General features: G+C 42.0%; 1 protein-coding gene across 7 annotated transcripts in view; it reads right to left on the reverse strand.

The window, feature by feature from the left end:
* Positions 1 to 524: 524 nt before the first annotated feature.
* Positions 525 to 25,105, reverse strand: part of plppr2a (phospholipid phosphatase related 2a) — a 72,390-nt gene continuing 47,809 nt past the window's right edge. For 3 of the 7 annotated variants that reach the window (XM_044331449.1, XM_044331448.1, XM_044331447.1), the window contains exons 4-8: positions 17,809 to 17,929; positions 16,978 to 17,228; positions 15,718 to 15,894; positions 14,837 to 14,964; positions 10,916 to 13,777 (exon numbers count right to left, since the gene is read on the reverse strand). In XM_044331449.1, the coding sequence (XP_044187384.1) occupies positions 13,669 to 13,777; positions 14,837 to 14,964; positions 15,718 to 15,894; positions 16,978 to 17,228; positions 17,809 to 17,929 (786 nt within the window). In that variant the 3' untranslated portion in view covers positions 10,916 to 13,668. Of the gene's footprint in view, positions 1,731 to 10,915; positions 14,085 to 14,820; positions 14,965 to 15,717; positions 15,895 to 16,977; positions 17,229 to 17,808; positions 17,930 to 25,105 lie in introns of those variants that run through there. The other 4 variants (XM_044331454.1, XM_044331452.1, XM_044331451.1 and 1 more) reach the window with 4 other exon arrangements.

A 25,105-nucleotide genomic window follows, 5' to 3' on the forward strand; every position in this document is an offset into this window, starting at 1 on the left:
GCTTTGAAAATGGATGAATTACCTGCTAAATAAATCAAGCAAATCTCCCCCCACAGTTTCCACAAATACTGTGCCACAGTATGTCTGACAATACAGTATATCAGTCCAAGGTGCTGAGTTCTTCCTCCGCATTGTTATTTCTGCTTTTTCACTTCCCAACTGAGCAAACTCCATCTGCTGATGAAGGCCACCAGATGCGCCTGAAAGCCCAAAAGAAATCTAGGAAGTGGACTTTGAGTTAAGGTTTTGTTTTTGTCACACTGCTATTTCCGAGGTCAAAAATAAATCTTCAAGCTCAACATGCCTTCATGAGTTTTGAACACATTTATCAGCAGTTTTAAACCTGCCTGTGAATGATTTGTACTTGTACAGTTAATAAATGCTTTATGAGTTATAATGTATTCAATCATGCATTGACTGTTTATTCACCTGTTACAGATGCCTCATAGGAGGGGTTATAATTGTACAAATGTATAATACTTAAAAATGCCCCTATATCTGCTTATTACTACATTAAATATGTTTATATACTGCTTATAAATGCTAAATATGGGACTAAAGTAAAGTTTTACCAACTAATTCTTCAATGATTTTTAATAGCAGTCTTGGATGTCAAAGTAAGTTGCTCTAAGATTGAAACCTCATTCTTCAGATACACGACAAGCTAAGCTTCCGTACAACTCTGAACGCCAGGGGCAACTAATAGTGGCAGAGAAAAGTACCAATATGTAGAACATTTTACAGATGTTTCTATTCCATAAAAGATCACTAGTTGCTGCCCCACCCTCCCTCCTTCCTTCCTGTCTCTCTGTGTCAATCCGTGTGTCTGTCTAAAGGCTGAAATGCGCTGCCAAGCCCGCAACCACAAACACTAAGTGATTTTCCTGTTTGTAGCTATCTTAAGCAGACTGGGAGTTGATTTTTAGCTTTATGGATATTGACTCCCCCTCTGCTTTTTGATTCGGGCTGTCCAGCTTCAGACCGGAGCCTCCCAGCCGGCTGTAAAGTCAGTGACAGCTTCACACAACTACAGTAGTACCGACATAAAACTGCATGTACATCTATTGTCCAGGCCTAGTCAGACAATAACCAGGTCTGTCAGTCAATCACTGTCTCAGTCAGTCAGTCAGTCGGCTTGAAATGAAAAAGGTTTTGTTGTCAGATAGACCAGCGGAGAGTTACATTCATCCTCTGTATTACTGTCTTAAAATTCTTGATCACACACAATTAGGCTTATGATATACTTGTTTTTCATTTATCCTGATAAGTAGGGGGTAATAGTGCAAATATGACAGCTGCAGTGCGGTTTAACAGTCTCAAAGTGCTGTACTTTGTCTTGACTGTACTTATCAGCCTGGCCTCCTCTCAACAGCTCACTCAAGGGGAATGTCCTCATTGTCTATTAGCTCAGAGTGTGTCCATGTGTTTACGTGTGTGTGAAAGAGGTCCTGGGTCTGTCATCAGTCAGATTTACTACACCAGCAGCAGCAGCAGCAGTAGCGCTGGCAGGCAGGCAGGGGTTACACAGGTTGGGATGGGATATGAAGAAGCTCAGCTTTGCTCAGTCCCTCAGGACCTACTGTATGTGCGGGTGGATGAGCGTGCGTGTTTGCATGTGTGTGCGTTTTGTCAGGTCAGCACCTCGCCTACAGCTCACTGATGATGTCCACCCCTGATGATGTCATGGTATCGATCGGCAGGGCGTCTGTTGTGGGATTTGGTGTCAGTGTCTGGAGAGAGAGAAAGAGGGAGGAAGAGAGGATGGGGTTGATGGGGTTAGGTGGAGAGAGCTGAGAGGAAAAGAGAAAGATTCAGTCAGATAGATAGATGGACTTTTGATATTTAAAGTACATTTTGCTAATAATGTTTCAGCACTTCTATTTAAAGGTACCCTGTGGACCACTAGTAGCGTATGGATAATGTTTTTACATGTGGGTTCTGGTTTCGTTTGTATCACATGGGCAGCGTGATTCACATCCTGCTGTCAGTTTTATGCCACTGCACTGATTGACAGTTGGTGGCATTAATGCACCAACAAATGTAGCAATGCATAAACAAATGCAGGCAACCCAATATGGATGTAAACAATGCATAATTAAAAAAAAAAAGTTTTAATGCACCCAACACGTTTGTTAGACCTCAAGATACACATGGAGTGCTGTGGTAGCCGAATGGTTGCAGCGCATGCTATGTGGCCGCAACGTCCCCAGTTTGACTCTGCCTGGGGACCCTTGTTTCAGGTCATACTTGTTTTCTGTCTGCCTCTCTGCTATCAGCTGTCAATTAAAGGCAAAAATGCCCCAAAAAATATCTTCAAAAAAACCCAAACAAAACACATTTTAGTGAGAAACATTGAATGCAAACATAACTTTAGTTTTTTTTCAAAAGAAAACCCAGGGCACCTTTAAATCTGTGATAACTGGAAACAAGCTGTAAACACAACTATACCATATTGTCACCTTTTAAGTTGATAAGGCAGCTGCTTATTTCCACATCCAGCAGTTACGGAGCAACATTATCATTCATTTGGAGTCATGTTTCGGTCCACCTGGTGAATATAAGTCCAATATTCACTCTCTTTTAGCTCTGTTTTTGTCCCTATTAACTCCTGGGGGAAAAATCTGGCTCTTTAGCTGCTAAGTGCTCCACTACGTTCACCAGCTAGTTGTTTACTGTGTTTGCTTGCTATTTGGTGGTTAGCAGGTAGTGTACAGTGGGTTTTTCTCTGAAAACAGCTTCCTGCTGTGGCCGAAAAAGACACTAAGAGAGTGGTGAGAGTGAACCAAAATGGTAAAGTTGCAGCTGGACAGCTAAACAATGAGCTGAAATTCACTATAAAGCTCTGTAAAACCGAGGAGAGTTGCAGAGTCACTGATAATCTGTAGGTTCATCACTATGAGCGATACCTCTGACATTACAGACAGTCATTACATATATCATTATTATAAAAAATATCTATTATAGCTGCTTTAAGCTCTGTTTTTGGTCTCCGACAACTCTTGGGGGAAATATCTGGCTCTTTAGCGGCTAAATGCTCCACTGTGTTCACCAGCTATTTGCTACCTTTGTGTGTTTACCAGTCGTGCTGAGCCGGTAGCACTCAGTGGGTTTTTAGAGCCTTTTTGCTGCAAACAAAAACAACACTATGACAGCAGTGAGAATGAACCGTAACAGTAAAGTTGTAGGCAATAAAACCAAAAAAATGAGCTGGAAAACATTAAAAAGCTCCATAGAGCTGAAGGGAACTGCAGAATTGGGTAATAATTCTGTGCATTTTTGTTCTGATCCCTTTCACATTACACATAGTTATGTGGTTTATTCTTGATATATAAAAAAAATAAATTGATTATAGCAGGTTTAAGTAAAAGACCTGAATACTTCCTCCACTACTGTTGATAGATAGATAGATAGATAGATAGATAGATAGATAGATAGATAGATAGAGGAACAAAGAGAGATAGAGCAGGGAGGAAGGTGCCCTCAGTGACTTACAGTGAAGTGAATCAAGCCCTGTTACCATCCAGTAGACACAGGGGACTTGTATGGAGGAGGATTACAAACCTAACAGCCAGCACCGGCCATCATTTAAACCTATCTCAACATCTCATGCAGTTTGATCGATATGTTGCCGAGCATTAGGATCACATTAGCAGTCTGAATATATAGACTTATAGGACATATTCCTATAAACATTCACTGCAGTCAACTCACACAACGGCCTGCGTAACGCCGTCGTCCTGCCAATAATTACTTTAATGAACATCCTCCTGTGTGATAGTGGGATTTTATTAAGTGGCAAGAATCATAAAATATACACTCGGTTGTTTTTATGGATTTGTGTCCTCTGGGTTTTTCCTCCGATGCTTCGGCGAAGTGCAGCACCTCCATCACATTGACAGTCAGTCAGTGGGCTGAGCCGTGCAGGAGCTGTATTGTGTAGGAGAGGAGGCTTGTACAGTAGCCTACAGTTAAGCTACAGCTGCTGCATTAGGGCTCTGCTGTGTGCTATACCTCCTCCTCCTCCTCCTCCTCCTCCTCCTCCTCTATCTCTCACTATCCGCTTCCTGGAACCTGCCCATGCAATTGGATTTAGTGTCTGTCTGTGTGCCTGGCTTGTCTCAACCCTCTCTCTCTGTCTCTCACTGCTCCATGGCACTCCACTCCCCTCTTTACTGCCCTCCTTGGCTAGTCTCTGCATTCTAATTGGATGATAATGCAGCCAGTGTGGTCCACAACTACAACACAACATGACAGTGCAACAACAATAGTGCTCCTCCGACAGGCTCACTACTAACTGTGTATCGAGTTTCTGCTGCTGCATGTGTGTCTGTTTACATATTTGTGCGTGTGCCGGTCTGGTGTTACAGTTGCTGTTTGTGTTTAGATAAGGGGCCGAAAGAGGGAGCAGGGGGGGTGGGTGGGTGGGGGAGAGATAGACAGTTCATTGTTTACCTTTATCGATTGCGCTCCCTTCTCCTCTCTTGCTCACATTCCTGTATTTTCTACTGCATGCATTCATCTTTATTCCTCCTCCCGTCCATCCATCCATCCTCTCTACAAACCCTCCTTTACACCTGACCCTCTGCACACTTATCGCTGCACCCGTTGCCCCGTGCTGCTCCCTCTGCATCTGCTCCGTGTTCAGCTGGGGGAGTGGGGAGCTGGCCGAGTAATGGCTGTAGAAACGGCCTAATAACATTACAGCTGCCATAAGGGTTGGGAGGGGTCAGGGAGGGTGAAACAAGGGAGAAGGAAGGGTGGGGGGGGGGGGGACTATGTTTGAAGGGTGAGGGTTGGTTGGGGGGTCTAGGGGGGTGGGTGCTGTGAAGGAGGGAGGGGAGGTGGGGGGGGAGGGGCAGGTGCATCACTAATGGCTTTTTAAAAAGGTTACAGCATGTCGCTCCCTCTTCATAATGGGGCCCTGGCTGTGCTGGAAATGCAATTTCCGGGAAAGATAATGCAAGGAGTGAAGGGCTGTGTGTGTGTGTGCGTGTGTGTGTTGGGGGGGGGTTGGAGAAGGGGGGGAGGTGGGCGGGCGGTGTGTACCTTGCGCTTATGTTGAAGTGAAAGAGAGAGAGAGCGAGAAAGAAAGAGAGAATGAAGACAGAAATGAGGGGAGAGAAAAGTGAAGGGGGGTTGTTGAGAGGAAGGAGCAGGGAAAAGAGAGAGAGGAGAATGCAGGCGTGAAAAACCGTGGGGGTGTTGGAGGCGTTGGGGTGGGGGGTGGTGTGTGTGTGTGTGTGTGTGTGTGTGGGGGGGGGGGGGGGGTTACAGATTTTCCTGGATGCTCAGATAAAGCAGAAGAGTCGGAGGAGACAGAGTGAGAGGAGCAGAAAGGTGGAGAGAATGCAGCATACATGCTGGAGGAGATACAGTGTGAGTGCTGCAAGAGGGCTATCGGCCTGCCTGTGCGCGCGCATCAATAGTTAATGAAGACATTATCTGTGGACACTGTGCCCGTGTATCTAAACAAACATTATCCTTCAACCCTTCAACATCCTGCATGGTTGGTTAAAGCCAAGTATACTAATTAACCTCGCTCCACCACTGGATCTGAGTCTCAACTTTGCCTGATTGAATCTTCCTGCTTTTCAATGGGTGTCTGTAATTGCTAGTCATGTTAGAAGGACGATTTAAGTGTATACATTATGTTCTTGTCGGCACTGCACACTTTGCTCGACGCTGTAGTAATACTTTCAATTTATTTCACACCCTCTGCACATAACACAAAATCAATAACTCACGGTTATGTGTAATTTCATTGTGTCAGCGTGTAGTTCTGCCTGAACAATTATAATTTAACTAAATTAATATTGAGCTGACATCTGGTATCTGTGCATGTGAGATTGTGTGTTGGTGTGTGCATGCATGTGTTGAGACATGAGTGTGTATGCGGTTGTGTGTTATTTTTCATGTAAATAGAGGAGAGGGGAATGAGAGGCAGAGCTGTGAGGAGCAGAAACATAATAACTTGCTCTACACCTGCTCTGTAGCTTAGAGTCTATACAAATTCAATACCAGCACCACACACACGCACACACACACACACACACACGCGCACAAACACACTCCTCCCTCCCCTTCTTCCCCTCCACGTCTCTGTCTGTCCCATCATGACTCATCCAGCTTGTCTCTCCTCCTCTCCTCCACTTAACCACGATGATGACATGTGCAACTTCCTCAATGGAACGCCTCAGCTGACTGCGCCTCACCTCCAAACTGTCAGGGGAAACTGATGCCCCCGAACCCACAGCACCTGCTTTTAGAAACAGGTCCCGTATCCAGCAGATAGAAAACAACACGAGGTGGGATGGAATTTGAGATTCGAGTGGGAATGCCCCATTGTCTGGTTGTTATAGATTTTCTGTGGTGCCTTTTATCTCTCTGCTTTCCTCCTCATCTGCCAACTGCTTGCTCGCACTGCTGCAAAAAAACACGCAGAAATTAGAATATAAAACAGGGCCTGCAATTAAATTTGAGATCGAAAATGAGCCGAATTCACACAGATTGTAGATTTTTGTAATAACTTGAATATAAACATTGTATGTTGGGTTTAAAGGACAGGTTCACAATTTTTCAAGTCTGTCTTAAAACAACAGTCAGGAGCCCAAATGAACATTGAAACAGGTTTTTCTTACTATAATCATTCCTCCTGTTCATACTGACCATTAGAAGATCCCTTCATAATGCACTTATGATATAAGTGAAGAAGGCCAAAATCCACAGTCCTCCTCCTGTGCAAAAATGTGTTTAAATGTTTATCGGAAGCTAATATGAAGCTCAGCCGTCCAAATTAGTCAAATCAAGTAGATATCTTTCAATGTTACAGTCTTTTTACAGGTAAAACTCTTCCCGAGGAAACACAAAGAGGGAATTTGATGCTAAAAAGACTGTAAATGTGTCCGATATCCACTTGATATGACTAACTCAGACTGCTGAAGCCTCAAATAAGCTGACTAACTGTGGATTTTGGCCCCCATCACTCACATTGAAAGCACATTTGAACTTTTAATAGCCAGTATGAACAGCAGGAATGATTACAGAGAGGAAAACCTCTTTCATAGTTCAATTGAGACACACTTGAAAAATTGTGAACCCATCCTTTAACCCTTTTCCCTCTTGTCCACAACCAACACACTTCTGAGCGAGGCTGTTATGAATTGTGAAAAGACAACACATAGTAAAAATCAATTAAGCCCTGCCCCCACTCAGTTATTGTTGCTACGCTTGTCAAGCTTTCCACTCTTGAGCTGCACATATGCTGAATGATAACGGTGGCAGATATACCACTCCAAATTATTTTTTAAAACAACCTTGATTCAAGGAAAAAGCAGGCTTCTCAGTTTTAGCCAGTCACCGTCAATCTTCTGTCTGAAATGACAGCTGGAAGATTTTATCATCTGTAGCTGATGTGAGCTCATGAATTCTCCTGTTAACTTTTTAAGTTTTCCAGCTGACTCGTAAATGACATATCTTGTAAAATGGGGTCATAACATGCACTTGATAGCTACATAAATTACATTGTGCTAAAAGTCCCAGGGAAAAAGTTAACACCCTGACCAGTTAATGGTCCATGAAAAAGAAATGGAAATAAAGAGAAAGTATTGTTCTAGTACTACAGTGTAGTACTAACAAGGACTGTAATATCAAAATTTTTCATTTGCACAAAGGAAAAATATGATTATTCTCCAAGAAATATCACTTACTTACATATTCTCTAGTCCATTTTCTCTGTCGTTCCTTCCACTTACATGCACTGTTAATCCAGTCTTAAACTACTCAGCACTGTGTTGGCATTAAAGCATTTGGTCACACTGATCACGTTTACCTTCAAACCAAAAAAGAGCACGCTGGTTGAAAATAAAATTACCTAAAATTGCCAGAAAACTCTTCTGATTGGAATGCAGAGAAGAACACTGCAGAATTAAAATTCCCAGCAAACTAACAGAGGGAGTTGTGCTGCCCACACTAATGAGGCCTTTATGGGCAAAAAAAAAAAAAGAGGCAGAAAGACGCTGCAGGTGGGATTTCACCAAGGAAACAGCGTCATCCTTTGAACCTCTCTGACTGGGATGTTTGGTGGTCGTTTAAATTCAGTCAAGCAGAGGTTTTTTAGGAATTGCAGGTGCATCTCTCTAAAGTCTGGAGAATTGAGCTGGCTGCAATTAGTGTCAGTTGTACTGTAACGTTTCTTTGATCAGCTTTTCGGTGTGATTCGAGCATAGTGTTTCTTAGGTTTTATGGGCGAGAATTCCTAAAATCAGAAAGAAAAAGCACTCGCTGTGGAAATCAATGTCGAGCATGTAAAGTGAAGGGTATGCAGACATTTGATGTATAAGTAATTGTTTCATTTATCTATGACAATAAGAAAATGGATCTCATTATGTCTCATTAGCGTACACAGGTGTAGATCTCCCCATGAACTACTGTGATTGTTCCTTTCATTTCATGAAACAGCTTGAGAAATCTCCTCATGTAAGATGTCTGAAAAGATGAATGCTGGGTTAGACTTGTCTCTCTGTAGCCCCTTCAAAACATATACAACTGAATGTCCATGATGTACATTGCCATCTTGTGGATTTAACCTGCAAATGCATAACCTCTTGAGAGTGACAGGAGACATATAAATGTTCCCAACAGGAATATCTTCAAGTGAGCAGAGAGAAAGCAAGCATGGGTTTTAGTTTCCTCTTTCAATTTCATGTGATTTAGTTTCATCTTGTTATTTCCTTCACAAGTGGCCTGCATTACTCGCAATTCTTTCTTCCAACCCATATGAGAGAATTATACAGTTAATTGGTCAGTCAATTAATTGGAAATATACATATATAAAAAATATATACTGGGTAGATTTGGATATACTTTTATATTCTTGCATGCATCTTTATCACGGTTTCAGCAGATCTATTCAAGATGTGTCGTGGGAAGGAACACATTCAACCACATGATGGCAGTGCCGAGCCTGTCACAGCATACAGTAGGTCCCCTCAACCTGAACAGATTGTGTCGCTTATGGTGGGTCAAGGCAGTGTTTATAATTATTTTTTTATTTTATCTTTATTCACTTCTTTTTTTGTTTTCTTTTATTCATAGGCTCATGCTGTATGCCTTAAAAGAGAACTAAACTGACTTTACAGATAAAGATAGTTAAGTGAAGCACTACTCAGCCTGTGGGAAGATTTGTAGGTCTTCTGTCATCAGGGCTGACAGAGGATCTGATGGAAATGTGATTTTGGTTGCATTATGAGGATCGTAGGATCCAACGTTTTAAGAGTTTGACTCATGCTGTTACAACACCGACTCAGGGGAAAGCATGAACAAGGAAACTGAATTAGATAATAAACTTTGAATAAATTTGCTTTAAGTAAAAAACAAAATAAGAAACTAAAGAGCAAACAATGTGGTGTTGAGGAGACAGCTGCTTCATCTCTCTTCTCTCCCAAGTCCCCCAACTTAACGTATTGTAATACTAAATTGTTGGAAAAGCCCTATATTGGAACAGATTTCAACCATGGCAACAGGGGGAAAAATCCCCCAAAATAAATGAAAAGCCTAGTAAACAATCTTAGCGCAAAGGCCCCTTACTAGCCTTTTCTGGAACTTTCATCCACATTTAATGGTTTTCATCAGTTGATAGAGTTTGCCTGGCTGTCAAGATGACCTCTCTCTTTTCAATGATGGTCTTTAGTGTCAGTTGTGGATATCCTCCTTGATCTGACAACTGAGCAAAATCCATCTGGTGATGAAGACCATAATGTGAGGTTGAAAGTGCTGGAAAAAGCTTGTAAGTGCTTGTAAGATGACTCAATAACTAAGTAAAGAGGTACTGATGAACCCATCTGCGCTCTGATTGGACCAAAGATCTGTGATAGTGAAATCTCTTGCCCTCATAAATGGCATGAACACAAACAAACCCACACACACATGCTGCACACCTGTGTGTGTGCATAAACAAGACGAACACACCAGCCCACATGTAAGAAAAAAAAAAAATCCAATCACACCAAATCACTGGGTGAATATTGTAGCAGAACAAACAGTGCACACTGACACAGTCAGCTTTTCTTATTGCAATATCCATTTATTGTTCTCGTCACACAAATCTTTACAAAACAGAGGGTTTGCTGCAACAGGATCAAAGGAAACGTGTTTCTCCCTCAGAGTTGCAGATCTGAAGGAGACTGGTGCTTCTTATTCACATCAGTCAACTGCAGTGTGTTTGTTCTTTGATTTAAAACATGAATCACTAAAGACTTTACAGGAAAGTAAAACTGTGGAGTTGACAGTTGAACCAGAGGAGAATATATTCTGACCTGAAGATGATCTGGAGGCTGTTATACTTTTGGTGTTTATTCGTTTGTTTTTCAGTCTTGTATTTCTTGTACTAAAGCAGCGCTCACACAGTGAACACTGATTCACATACTGACCGACTGCATCAGTGAAGACTTACTGAGATTTTGCACACATGAGAAGCTTGCACTAACATAGTATATGTTCTGTTGGCATTTCTGCTTCATCAGGACATTAAAGACAGGAAAGTAAGTGAGGAAAAATTTGATTCAAATAGATACCATGCAGCAAAGGTCATGAGTCTGACTCATATTCACATCTTTGCAGGTACGTGATACATGCCAGGCTCTCTGAGCCAACAGCATGCCGCAGTTCTATCTTTTTTATTTTTCTCTAAACATTGAAATGGAACTTCTCACAAGTATGAAATAGTCAGTAAACCTCCACTTCAACTTTCTCACATGCGATAGGGTAATTCAGCACATTCCCTTGATGGCTATATGCAGATACAACCACATTGTCATTACTTGGTAGAAAAACTTTTTATTGAGAAAAAGACAAAAAACTTCCTGGCTCTTTTCAGATGTCTACAGAGCCTCTAAAGTCTCTGAAGATACTTTTTTTAAAATCTTGTGTGCACAAGATTTAAAAAAAATCTTTCCAGACTTTGGGGACACCATAGATTTCCAACCAAATCACACTTTTGTTTTGTTTTGTTTTGTTTTGTTTGATACAAATTCTTAAAGCTGCACTAATCATTTTTATATTAACAATGGATCAGATGACCATGTGTAATGTGATAGTTGCCCACAGAGAATTATCACCTGACTGGTAGTTCTTCTTAGCTCAGCAGAATGTTGACTGTCTTTAAGCTCATAGTTTTGGTTTTAGAGCCTACAACTTCACTGCTTTTGTTCAGCTGCAGCAACCTCATTTCCATTTAGATCTTTTCAGGCAAAAAGCTCTGATTCACCCACTTTACTCTACCTGCCCAGCACCAAATGGCAACCATACAAAGTTAGCAACTAACTTGTGAACATAGTGCAGCTACAGAGCCAGATATTTCCCTCAGGAGATGGTGGAAAGCAAAACACAGGAGCCAATATTAGACCTACATTCACCAGGTGGCCAGAAACACGATTCAAAATGAATGCTAATGTTGCTCTGTGTCTGCTGGATGTTTAATTAGGGAACTGTTTGCTAACACATTAGTCATGACGACTTTTTGTTAACTTGCCTTACGTTAGCTTTGTTGACTTTACATTTTGGCTTTGTGTGCTGATGGAAGACCATGAACGTGCTTGAAGATTTGACAATAAAAGAGGGAAAATTGAATTCCTGTCCACCATTTACACTTACATGACAATTCAAAACGGAGCTTGGAGTTCTTATGAATGCACAGTATTTTTTGAACTGGGAGTAAATAACACTCTCAGTCTTACCTTGAGCCGGCGGGCAAGTATTTTGATACAAAGAGTGAGTCATCTGGGCATTTTCCAACCGATCCAGTGTTGGTTCAGAGTGGTTCAGCACCTTCATACACACTGTTCTCTATCATCATAATAAATACAACATTTTCCCCAATCTCTACAGTGAGTGTTGGTGACGCTTGCATAAAAATCACACTCTCAATACAAAAAAGAACTATGTACAATATCATACAAACAGGTTTCAGTGTTACAAAGTGAATTAAGGGGAAGGGATGTACAGTGACAACTAGGTTAGGGGACATAAGTGTGATTGTGCATGTGTGTGCTTGTATCTTTAGAATATGCTTCATGTGCTCTGTAAAACAGGTCTTTATTCTTGTGTGTGTGTGTGTGTGTGTGTGTGTGTGTGTGTGTGTGTTTGTATGTGTGTGTGTGTGTGTGTGTGTGTGGCGTCCAGCAGAGGGAAACATTTCACAGCACAGTGATGGTGTTATAGTCATGATACCAATGCCACAGAGAACTAAACAGAGGTTGTCGTTTGGAGTGAAAGAGGAGGGTGAATTAAAACATGGATCAGAGGGGGTGTGCAAATCAAAATCAGCAAAACTGTCACGCCACATATAGCGCTTATGGCAACCACACCATATATATACACATGTCAATAAATAAATCGATTGATAAAATTAATAATTACAGAAATCGGCCAGTCTGTAGCAAATCTTTTCAAGAATCAGTGAGAAAGAAATTCCACTTCGGGGTGAGCGATGCTGTTTCAGAGTGACATGGAACCAAAAAAAAAAGAAAAAAAAAAAGTCTGTTGGCATCACAGAAAGTGTTTTGTATGAAGGCTCCTCGTCTCAAAAGAATACAAAAAAACAAATATTTGCTCCTGAATGTGATGCACTTTATTTGGCTCACTGTTGCGCCACCGGCAGTTGGAGCTTGGGTTTGTCTTATGAAATGTGTTTGTATTTCACATCAGTTTTGGCAAAGCTGCAGCATCTTAGAGAAAAAACATGAAGAAGATAGCCAAGTGAAGATGTCTCTATTTTCATCCTGTTTGCTTTTGTCTGCTGCTTCTGCTGAGAGATACAAAATGGATCCTTTGATCTGAGTAAACCTCATGCAGAGCTGACTGGGGCACTGCTACTCAGACTACAGTGTGTGTGTGTGTTTGTGTGTGTACGTGTGTGTGTGTGTGTTTGTGAGGTTGTGCGTGCGTGAATGGGATGAGATAAGGAGAGAGGGTGAGAGAAAGAGTGTAAGAAGGAGACCAATGGGGGGAGAGAGAGGGTGTGTTTGTGTGTGCGCGCGTATGGCTTGCTAAAAGGATGTTTTTTTACGAGTGAATCTCAGCAGCACACATATCCTTCAGCGGGGTTCTTTGGTCCAACGTTGCAACCTCCTGACAGCAGACATCAAAGCTGTGTCCTGGGAGTTCATTGTCACGTTTAGCTTTCAGTATGTGCCTCCTTCAAACGGGTGAAAACTCATTCATACAGTTGGAGGGGGGTGGGGGAGGGTGGTGGTGGAGGAAGCAGTGGACATTCTCAGTGGTCACAGTTTTGATGTGTTTTTCCTTACAGAGCACACCACTGAAGATGAAACGTATCAGTGAGCTTCACATGACTGAGTTTATACAAAAAAAGTTAGAAAGAGAACGCAAAGTCTTTAATTAGAAGATTTGAAATGAAAAAAAAAAAAAAGAAAGATAGACCTGACACTGCACTGAAAGTTCACCTCTTTACTGTCAACACAGCAAAGAGAAAGTCTGAGAAGAGTTTTGCCTATCGGTTCCCCTGGGGTTGAGAGAGCAAAGGGATGGTGTGCGTGCTGTATTTTTGTGCATTAGGGGAGATCTAGACCTGCGTAGAATAGGAGCGGTGCAGCGTCGCGTACCGCCCAGCCGGATGGGCGGCGCAGTGCGGCGAGTGCTGCTCGGGCTGGTCTAGACTTCGCTGGAAATGGAGCGAGACGGTATGAGGACATCGGGGGTGGCGGGGAACCGATAGGGCTGATGGTCATGTGATCTCGGTGAATGGAGATCCCCGCGGAGTCTGCAGGGGAAAGAGAGGAGTGAGAAAGAGAGAGGACGGGGGGGGGGGGCGGAGAGAGAGAAGGCGAAGGAGAGAGAGAAAAGTGAAGAAAAGAATAATCAAGAGCAATGCACGGGATGAGGGCGAGAGAGAGAGAGAGAAAGAGAGAGAGAGAGAGAGAGAGAGAGAGAGAGGAGGAAACAGAAATAAGGCAACAGAGGACGGGGAGAGTGAGGAGTGACAATGACAGCCAAAAGAGATTTAAAGTCGGTTAGAATGGTTGAACGTAGGCGTTGTAAGGTGGGGAGGAGGAGGAAAGTGCGGGATGCTGGAGGAGAGTGAGGGACAAGGGAGCAGATTGAGAGGAGAGAGGCAAGGTGGGAGACAGAGGAAAAGAGGCAGTCAGGTGAGGGTTAGTGAAGGTGACAGACCACAGAGGACGCAAGACATTTTCCTAAATACGTGTGGCTGCCCCACCCCGAATCTCTTAAGAAGATGCAGCACGGATCTAGAGAAGATACGACTTAAGGGATCCTCTGCGATCGCTACAACTTTCTGCAGTTATTTTCTCTTCGCCTCAGCTGCATTCATAGTTTTCCTCCAGCCAACTGCTTTGCATTATATCAGAATGGCAAATTACACCTCAAGTGTGCCAGCCAAACTGCTGACTCACCTCAAAGAGATAAGTGAGTCCCTGAAAACAAGGAAATGTGTAACACTGGAGTTTTAGGAGAAAGGAAGCGCCTCTTCCCCAAGCAAACACTAGAATTTGTTCCATCTTCTGGTTGAAATACAACCGTAGCTCATTTCACACCAGCAGAACAAATCTCAGCTGCGTTCTTATCAGCCTACAACAAGGCTTTAAGATTTACAGGATTCACTTGGGTGTTTTTGTTAGGACTGGGGGTGCGGGTGGGGCTTGGAGCATGCATGTGTAGGGATTTATTGTTTTTTGGGGCAAAGGAGGACAACGGATTCAGGTAAGAGACAAGGGGCATTTATCTCGGCCCGTCTTTGTGAGGGTGTGAATGCAGCCCTGCCTCACACCCACCTCCGCCCCTTACCTGAGGGCCACTTAACTTTTCGAGTGGACTCTCCACACAGGGCAGCGTCACCATGGGCATTCCCAGCACGGACTCAGGGCGATAGGGTCGCGGTGGAGGAGGACTGGGCTGCATCTGCTGGAAGTTGTTAATCACACAAGTCACCTGGAGATAGAGACCAGGACAAAGAGTTAGAGAGAAGCAGACAGAGAGAAAGATATGAGGAGAATTGACCATTCGCTAGACCTCGGCCTCCGAACAATGACTGTTCAATCACAGCTTAGTGACCGTAACCAGGCACGACAGCTCCGTGAAGTTTTGGATTTCTCTGTGTCACAATGGTCTGCATAAGAGCAATACCTAGTATCTGAAGAATATGGAGGGTGGTGTATTTTTTTTAGCCTTTACCAAACCAAAAACACCAGAGTAAAAGTGTAAGGAATGGATTAAACTGTGTTCATCTGCTCCAACATAAACTACAAACATTAGGATATCTGGCTAACTAGCTTACTACCTACAGTAGTAACCAAGTGTTTTTTCCAATGCCAAGGGGCATATCATTAGCTAACTACATTATTGTGAGGAGTTACAGCTTAGGTTACAAAATTTGTTGACGACTGAAACATCTACCCTGTGGAGCAAGATGCTAGTATATCAGAGTTTAGAGGAACGATAGTGACTCTGTCCTGCTGTGTATTTTGGTTAGAGGGAAGACAACACTCCAGCAACCCGTTAGATAGCATTATGTTTGCCAAACTCATCGGTTGTTCCTCATCCTCAAATGTGGAGCTTTAGCGTTAGTGTCAGCTGATGTAGTAGTCCTAGTAAAATCAGTGGAGTACCATTTTAAAAAAAAACTCAAAACATTCATGTTTCCTTCTATTCCTGCACCTGTCCTCCCTTCTAATGTCTCCTCACCAAAAACACAGCGATGGCTCCTCCAGTGAAGAATCCCGCCAGGACGTCAGCCCAGTGGTTGCGGTACTCAGCCACCCTGACCACACCTACTATCATGGCCAAGCAGAGCAGGGTGAGGCTGATGGTGGGCTTGGTTAGCCGCGTGCCTTTGGTCTTGAACACCAGCGTCACGTACATCTGCAGAAAGGCATACGGGAGAGCACGCACAGTAGGGTACAACGAGACACACAAACATATATGTGTCATTACTACCTGACAGATGAGGTTTGAAAATGGGCACCAGTATTTTCTTTTCTTACTGGCTGGTTGAAGGTGAAAGAAAATTATCTTGACACTGTGGGTTTATAGGTGCAAATATGTGTTTCTTTTAAGGTTCAAACTGAAAACAATTAGAACTTTAAAGAGAACAATTGCATATAAAGTCAATGCAAAGATGCAGGAAGACGCAAAAAGACATATTCAATCTAGGTGGCACGAATTGAGGTGAAGAAGCCTCTGAAAACACGTCAACTTTAGCAGTTAAAGTTACTCATCCTAAGGCGCTATGACTCCAAACTGATTAATGCACTGAGATAAAAAGAAAGGGAGGAATATAATTGGTAAATTTTGAAGATCACTTTTGAGTTTTGAGTCTGAGCAGTAGCACTCCACATACGAACAATTAGTGAATAGGTTGCTAGCAGGCTACAGCTAACATCTTGGTAAATTGTTGGCAAACAAACAGAGACTGCAAAAGCACTCCACCAGGTAACATTTGCATCATTTAATGCACTTTGCTTTCAGTCTGAATTCACCGAAAAAGTTTTTCTGAGACGATTTCCCACCGGTAAATTAAATAAGTAGGGCTAATCTGAGGGGCTCAAATAGTGGATGTTCGACAATCTTGCCTGACGCTGCTCCAATCTGTCATTTCTGTCAATCTGTCAAGGGTCATTTTTACAGAAGGGGTTAAGTCATTTTGGAAAGTGCTCTTCTTCACTTTCTAGATCAGAAGATTGATACCACTCTCATGTCTGTATGGTAAATATGAAGCTGGTATCACTCTTCTCATCTAACTCTCGACAATAAAGTGAATGACAGTATTCGCCACAAGTTCCTTTAAATCAGTGGTTTCTCAGCAAAAAAAGTTAAGTTCAGTGACTCAATCCTAAAGAAAAGTAAAGTGTAAAAGTGAAACCAAAAAGGAGGGATGGTTTCAATTGATGGCACACATTTACAAATGTTTACCGAAGCTTTCGCTTTCGGCATGCTCCAACCTACCACTGTGTACACTGCCGAGTAGACGCTGAGTGCTGCATCCTTGGATGGGAAGGATTTACGTGCAGACATGACAATCAGCGGGTTGCCAGTGCAGGCGCGGCGCTCTGTGATGTACTGCATGGTGGACTGGCAGCCTAACGCTGTGTAGTTTGGTCGGCAGGCAGACAGGAAGTGTGGCGTCTGGTTTCCTGTCACCACCTGGCCAGCATTAGCGAAAATGGTGGTAGTGAACAGGCCAAAGGCGTAGACACCTGGGTTGAGATGAGGGAGAGTTGGGTAGGAGGTTGGAAAAATTGTGAAGACGGCGATAGAGAAGTGGTATAGAATAAAAAAAAGATAAAGAGACAGAGGATAGAGATACGAGAAAGAAAAGCACTGATACTCGAGAGAGAGCAAAGTCAAAACATGTAACAGCACTATTAGATAAAATGGGTGATAATAAGTTTTTCCTGCTTAAAATAGCCCCCAACACATTATTATCAGCTGAGGTGTGAAATTGCAACAGAAGCCTTCACCTCAGCTGATTCAGCTCAATATGCTAATTTGTAGGCAACTTAATATTCATGAGTGTCTTCCTGGCATGATCCTGAATATCTTACCTCAAAGATTATATCGCAGTTTATCATCCAATTAACAGCTACATGTACAAGCTCTGGCTGACAAATTCTGAAGCGTAGCAAGTCACTCTCTTACAATTCAACCTTTTCTTTCATGTAATTTTGATCTTTCTCTACTGTCTCCTTCACACTTTTCCTGACAAAACCACAAACAGACACAAATAAACCAGTAAAGAGCAGACGGGAGCTGTGTAATACAAAACAGTGTGTTCACCTAGGAAGCGTATTATGCGTCTCAGTAGGGGGTTGAAGTAGCAGCAGTCTGCGGTGACGATGGTCTTCTCCTGGGTTCCCTCTGCCTTGGTGAAGAAGGCACACAACTCTCCAACAAGAATCTGTGCACACAAAAGAGGAATCACGGGACTGACTGGTGGAAAAATGTTGTGCGTAATCCTCCCCCACACCACTGCAGTAACACTCACCCACACCATCACACACATACAGGTTAAAGGTTAGGGTTGAACACATCACAGCAACCCCCTGAAGCTGCTAGAGATGCAGTGGTTTGATTAATGACACTTCAAGGCAAAAGTAACCTGCAGCAACAAGATGGTTAAGTGTTGAAGGGCCCAGCTGCTTACTCTATATTCAGAGGATTTTTTTTTTCTGACCCAGGTTTTATTTTAGTATTTCTGGAAATTATTTAATTAATCAGTTACAGCATTTTACTAACCCAAGTTAGTTATAGAGATCTGGTGATGGGGCAACACTGCTTTAACAGTCGGTAAAGAGTCGAACAAGGCAAGGAACATGAACAGTCAGATGATTAGACAGTGCAAATAATCCAGTTTATCCACAATATTTGAACCGTGTATTTAGAGGCAAAACAAAAAAGTGAGCACACCTAAAATGTCCATTATAATGTGTCATTGCACACATATACTATAAATATGGTAGGTGAAATGGGGACTAGGAAGTCTGTCTGCAAAATCTAATGGGTATTTGCTTCTGCATAATAATGTTAACATTTGCCTTTATTTGATCTTCTGGATAAAAATGTTTGCTTACAACAAATCAGATCTTGTTCTTAGTCTTTCTATGTCACATCCCCATTATTCAGCAATGATGTTTGTCCATAAAATGTTATCATACGCAATATCAATGAAAGCCGGTGCTTCATTCTATACCCCCAGATCCTGCCCTCCTCTGTGCAGGTGCCCTGTCCAATCAGCCAACCACTAGTGCAGGGATCCTTCACTGGCTTCCCCCCTAAAAACACTGCAGATTGTGTTTATTGTACACAAGTGACAGGCAGACAAAGCATTATGAAGCTTTGGCGCTTTCTTTCTGTTTGTGCTGAAAAAAGACTTAAAGCTTTGGGGCTTTTAAGTTGGCGAGCACAGTGACATCGGGTGGTTTGCAGAACTTAAAGCAGCGCATCAAGACTGGGATCCAAACACTTCCCTCATCTCTTCTTGAATGTGTGAACAAATGAACCAGGGTCTCTGCATTAGTAGGTGCATTTTTTGCTAAATGTTAATAGTATATTACTTAAAAAACATTACAAATGATAGATCTTTTGAGTCTATAGCTAGAATTAATAATAACAGTAAGTAAGTATAAATGCAAATTCAAGTGTTCTCTACAGGTAGCTCTTATGACTTTTAAAAAATCCTTTTAACATGTTTCATCTTTACAGCTGTGTACAACAACTGTACACAGAGGAATCATTTGACCACAATAATGTTGCAGGTCAACTATGAAACTAGCATGACTGACCTTGTGCTGCTCAGAGTTATTAGCATGACTAACAATCTGAGAGCTCACAGCACAAATCCAATTACACACCTCAATCATCGGTTTTATTAAGCGTGGTCTCCATGGCTCTGGTCAGATAGAGATGTAAATGCACTACAGTCTGGAAATTTCTGCGATCTAAAATAGCAGCCATTGTTGCCGGTTGCTCACTGTTTTATTGTTCTCTTTGCGAGGAACATCAGGCTTTTGGTCAGGTGACTGTGTTGAACAGTCTGAACAGCGGTGCCTCTCCAGACTGATGACTGCTTAATGGACTGCGACTGTGAGACTCATCTGTGTGAGAGCCTACAGCACTCATGGACACTGGCACAAACTAAAACTTAGATCCCTTAACGAATAACTATCTATGACAGAGATACATTTAATTTAAAATCATCCTGACAACTTCCATACTCTGCTGTGACAGAAGCGGGACCCACTTTAACGCTGACCGTGTTCCACAAACCCATCAACCTCCTTCTTCCTCTTTCCATATTTAACATAATCCCTCATTTATCCCCCACAGTGACAACATCTGAAGCTGCTGAGGGGAGAAAGCAGGTGGAAGTACAGAGGAAATCAGAGAGAGAAAGAAAGACAATGCAGGAGAGAGACAAAGAGAGGTGAAAATGATGATATTTCAGTGAAGTCTCGTGCTTCTAGGCATTTCCAACAAGGTCCAGCCAAATTAAATGAGTTAATAGCAGCAGAGACCCAGTCAGTGCAGCAGTGCTGTGAAGTGCGTGCCCAGACAAGTGCTTTCTTCCATTAGTGAAACACAAACCTACTGGGTGTTACTTGGCAACCCTCTAAACACTAATACGAGCACGAAATCAAAGCTGAAGGGGTTTAATCAGTAGCTTCAAATCAGAGATGTTGAGGAGCATTGCACACTGTAGACAACCATTTATGGGGCAATTAAAAGACAACATAGTGGCTGTTTCCATTGGGACTGTTGGTCTGTGCAGGGTTTGGACATGTGTACTCTAAAATGTGTGTGATAATTGTGGTAGTGTGCTGTCATTCGTGGACAAGTGCTCTTAAACACTTAGCCTCAGGCAAAGCTGTAAAGCAGTGGGTGGTAGGTCTTTTTGGAAGCATATGCTGTAGTACTACCACCCCATGAGCATTTTTTGTTTTCCATTAATGTTATTCATGGTGAATGCTTAACATATCGTTTATAAAGTCTCCAGCACGTTTCAAAATCAAGGTGCCAAACCCAACCATTTTAATCTCTAAACTGTCACTAAACAGTGTCCTCTTACTGTCTAGCCACCATAGTCAACATGAGAGAAGCTCTAAGTTGAGAATTGCCCTCAGTTTTTTGCCACATTAACAGCATGGCTCCAGGAATGGCAATGTTGGTCTGACAGTTGGTCGGTCCATCGCTTTGGTCCAGACTGAAATTGCTCAACAATTATTGGATGGATTGCCATGAAATTGTATGACATTCATGGTTCCAAGAGGATGAATCTACAGACTTTGGTGATCCCCTGACTCTTCCTCTAGCGCCACCATCAGGTTAACATTTCTGAAATGTCTCAACAACTGAGAGAGATTGTTACAAAATGTGATTCAGAAATTCACGTTGCCCTCAGAATGAATTGTAATCTCTTAACTTTTCATCTAGCACCATCCTCCTGTCACAATTTATAATTGTAAAATACTTTGGTTTATGATTTAATGTCTACAAAACTAGTGATGTTCCCATCAGCCTCAGCTGAACTTTGTGTTCTAATTAGCAAATGTTAGCATGCTAACACACTAAACTAAGACATTGAACATGGTAAACATAATACCTACTAAACTTCCACATGTTAGTATTGTCATTGTGAGCATCTTCGCATGCTGATCTTAGCATTGAGTTGAAAGCATTGCAGTGCCTAAATACAGCTTCACAGATATGTTAGCATGGCTGCAGAAGCTGTCAGTACACTTCAACAAGATAACTTGTCTGATGGTCAAATAGCTTTGGAAACCCCTTCCCCAACATATTTCCCATGTCAGCATTGGGCTGCTGTGTCCAACTATTTCTATAATTTTGTGAAACTGGTTTAATGCCATTATTGGCCAGCTGTGTGGAGATGAGAGGCCAGGGTTTGAACATCTCTTACAGGTTCTCCTTTTTCATTCTATACACAACTGTTTCTATCACTTTTCACATGAACCATTGAGTGCAACACTATGAATGTCTCTGGGGTTAGTCCATTAATAATATAGCAATTAACATTGCTATAGTCTAAAAAAAACATGATCTCCACTATAATGTATTTTACATCATAATGGAAATCATGTTTTGTTCCTTTCCTTTCTTTTTAAATTTTGATTAAAGACCTCATGGCCTCACTGTCAAAGCAAACCTATGCCCTTGGAGATGAAAGCAGGGGAATTTGTGAGCGAGTAAGAGAAAGAGTGACTGTAGGAAGTTAAAGACTAAGCAAAGAGGAGAGGAACAGTATGGGCAAGGTAGAAAGGTGATGGGGTTAGGGGAAATACAGCAGGAATGAATTATTCATGCGTCAATGGCATCCTTGTGAATCATGTCATGCATTATTTCAACCAACATTTCTCAATTATCTCTCTCCACTGCAGTGGGATGCGCTCCAGCTCCCTGCCTCCTCCTCTGCCCCGACTGCTCCTTCAAGGATTCACAGTTAAATACGACGACATTGTCACTGCAGTTTAGGGCAGACAGGATTATAATTCCTTGAAATTAAACTACTCATTCAGGACTCTGATGTGTCCAGAAACATGCCGTTCCAGGACACATGATGATTTAGAGAAGCAGCAGATTGGTAAAAAAGTGAGTATAGACAGGGATGTGTATTACATGCAAACTCATATGCATGATTTAGATGCAGAACAAGGGAGAGGAGTGAAGGAATGACACATTAATACAGACATGATTAACTCTGCGTGCGTGCACAAATGACGGCATGAGTACAGAGCCCATGTTTGTCCGCACAAGGAAGCTGGAGGATTCTGCTCTGTGTGTGTAAGTAATCAGATCTTGATTTGTGTCAGTGGGTATTAGTCGAATGTGAGTGTGCATTCAGACTTGCCCTTTTTATGAATATGTGTCTATTAGAAGACAACAATCCCGAGGATGTTTTACTTAGAGCGATGAGATGAATGAACAGGATCGTGGCGATGAAGTGGGAGCAGTGGGAGCAGTGGGAGCAGGGGAATATAGAGAGGAATACGAGAGCCGGAACAATTAGAGCAACACAGTTTATATATAATTTTATATATCATTATTTTGCATACAATTCTCATCTCTTTTAGTTCTCGTTATTGGTGAATCTTAAATCTAATTACTGTGTAAAACCATCTTTACTAGTGTGTTTCCTGTATTTGGAAGATTGTCTGAAGCAGCGAGCTAGTCAAAAGACAGGAGACAAGCAGCCTGTCGTGTTATCATCATGTGGTAATGATGTCAATAAAGCTGCAAGGGAGAAATCAAGCATCGTGGAATCAGCCTGAGGGATGGCACTGCAGCAGAGTACTGAGATGCAGATTGCTTCCATTAATATTCTCTTCTGCAAATAGCAACAGACTCTGTTCAGCCCATGTTAGTAATAAAACAAGGTGGTAAAAGAACAAAACAAATAGAAGACAACACACGGAAACAGATGGAAATATTATGTATCCTTGACTCATGAGCCAATACATGAAATGTAGCAATGCTGCAAGAAGCACTCAGATTAGCTTATTATACAGATCCTAAATCTAAGAGCTGCTACTCGAGCTTGATTAAAATATATTTACTTTTGGTATACTCTTGGTAAACTTTGGTATGTAAGGCTAACAAGTCTTAGTTTGCCAGTAAAGATTCAAGGTAATGCTTGGATACACTTGAAACACACTGGCTTGTAAGAAGTGTCATCCAACCACATCTGAAGGTGAAATTGTTAAAGCTGTTCTGAAAGACTACACTCCAAAAATGAAAAGCTTGTTATCATAGAGAGGGGTGAGATGCCATGAATCGTACAAATGGGGATAACGGTGCACAGTCTCTCTTTAAAGGCTTTCATAGTGTTGCACTTGTTAGTGAAGTGACAGAAGTAGTTGTGTGAAGAATGAAAAAAAAAAAGAGAGCTTGAGAGACAAGTTCAAGTCCTGCATACTTTCACACCTCCGCACACTCGGCAATCGCTGCCTGAAAAGGGTGTGATTGTCTAGATTTTTTAAAATTAACAAAAACTGTCAGTTGCAACCCTTCAATTCTGATTTCATATGCTATTTGATGAAGTATCAAGCGCGTCATTTGTAGTATACAGACACCTAACATCACTTTTATTTTATCCTATTAGACATTTGTGTGAAACTTTGTCATAATTAGTGTATGAATTCTTGAGTCATGGCCAAAAATGTCTTATGGAAGGAGTTTCTGAGATATCGCATTCATGAGAATGGGACGTACGGACATACGGATGGACTAATGGACGGACAAACCGAAAACATAATGCTGGGCTGTCTGGCTGCCAGCATGGAGGCATAAAAAGGAGGAGGACTAGAAGGAGGTGAAGTCATTTTAACATCCCCTTTAAGAAAAAGAAATTTCTACTATCAGAGCTTCTGTCTGAAATTACCCCCCAGTCTCTCAACAATCTTAAATAGTGAATGCTAAACTTCAAAGGGTAAGAAAGATGATCACTCATAAGTAAATTATTTAGCAGAAACCCTTTGTCATGAGATGTTTAGTCTATCTTTGGCATCTAATCTAATGAAAGCAAGTCTTTTATTGCACAAACCAACTGCAGACCCATTTCCGTGAAATGCAGCTCTGCAGCCATAAGACCTAATGCTTTTGACAAGATTGGGAAGGTTATTCATGTGTAAAGTACAAAGAGATGCCTCGCTGTCACTAGCATCCCATTATCTGTCATCATGTACAGTGACCTCAATCTCCGCAATGCAATGTATATATTAGATTTGGGCTAATGGATCATATGAAAGACACTGCACCTGTCTGAGTACATCAGCATCACTTTTACTTACATGTGGTTCTCACCAGGATTTTGACTGCATGGAATAGGTGCTAATGGGAGGCTCTTAGCACAGGAGGCTGACTGAAAACACACACACACACACACACACACACACACACAACACAGAGCCGTCCAACAACAACATGTATTTCAAGACTGAGAAAACAACATGATCTTATTCACGGATGGAGGGGATTCACATAAATGTAAACACAATTGCATTAACAAGGGTATAGGGCACACGCGCTGCAAAGGCACACCCACTCATGTATACACGCACAGATCACAAAATCACACGAAACGCACAGTGATGTCCCCGTTCCGTTGAGCAAAGTGTGATTGCACATTGGAAGCATTGATAGCCTGCTGAGAATCTGCCCAGGCACCCAAACACTTGTTTGTATTATTATACTCTTATACTCTACGGAGCATAGATTTATACCATGTTACACAGGCAAAACCTCTTCATAATAGTGTTGTAGCATCACTAATCGCTCTCTTTCTCCCTGATCTCTCTTTTCTTTTACACTTTTCATTGTTTTTCTTCCCACTGGAAGGAAAAGTAGGTGATATGTTCCTTGTCTTTCCCCTCTCATTTATATCCAGTTCAATTTTCATTCCCCCCTTTTCCAAATCTGCTCTGTTACATTCTTTAAAACCTGCATCAATGGGGCCGCTAGCTGTGAATCATCAGTCATTCTGTTTTTTTTCTCTCTCCCTCATTCTTTGTCTGTCTGTACATATTTTGCTTACAATTACCTATTTTGTAATCCATTAGATCAC

The sequence above is a fragment of the Thunnus albacares genome, chromosome 17 (assembly GCF_914725855.1).
Source record: "Thunnus albacares chromosome 17, fThuAlb1.1, whole genome shotgun sequence".
Lineage (NCBI taxonomy): Eukaryota > Metazoa > Chordata > Actinopteri > Scombriformes > Scombridae > Thunnus > Thunnus albacares.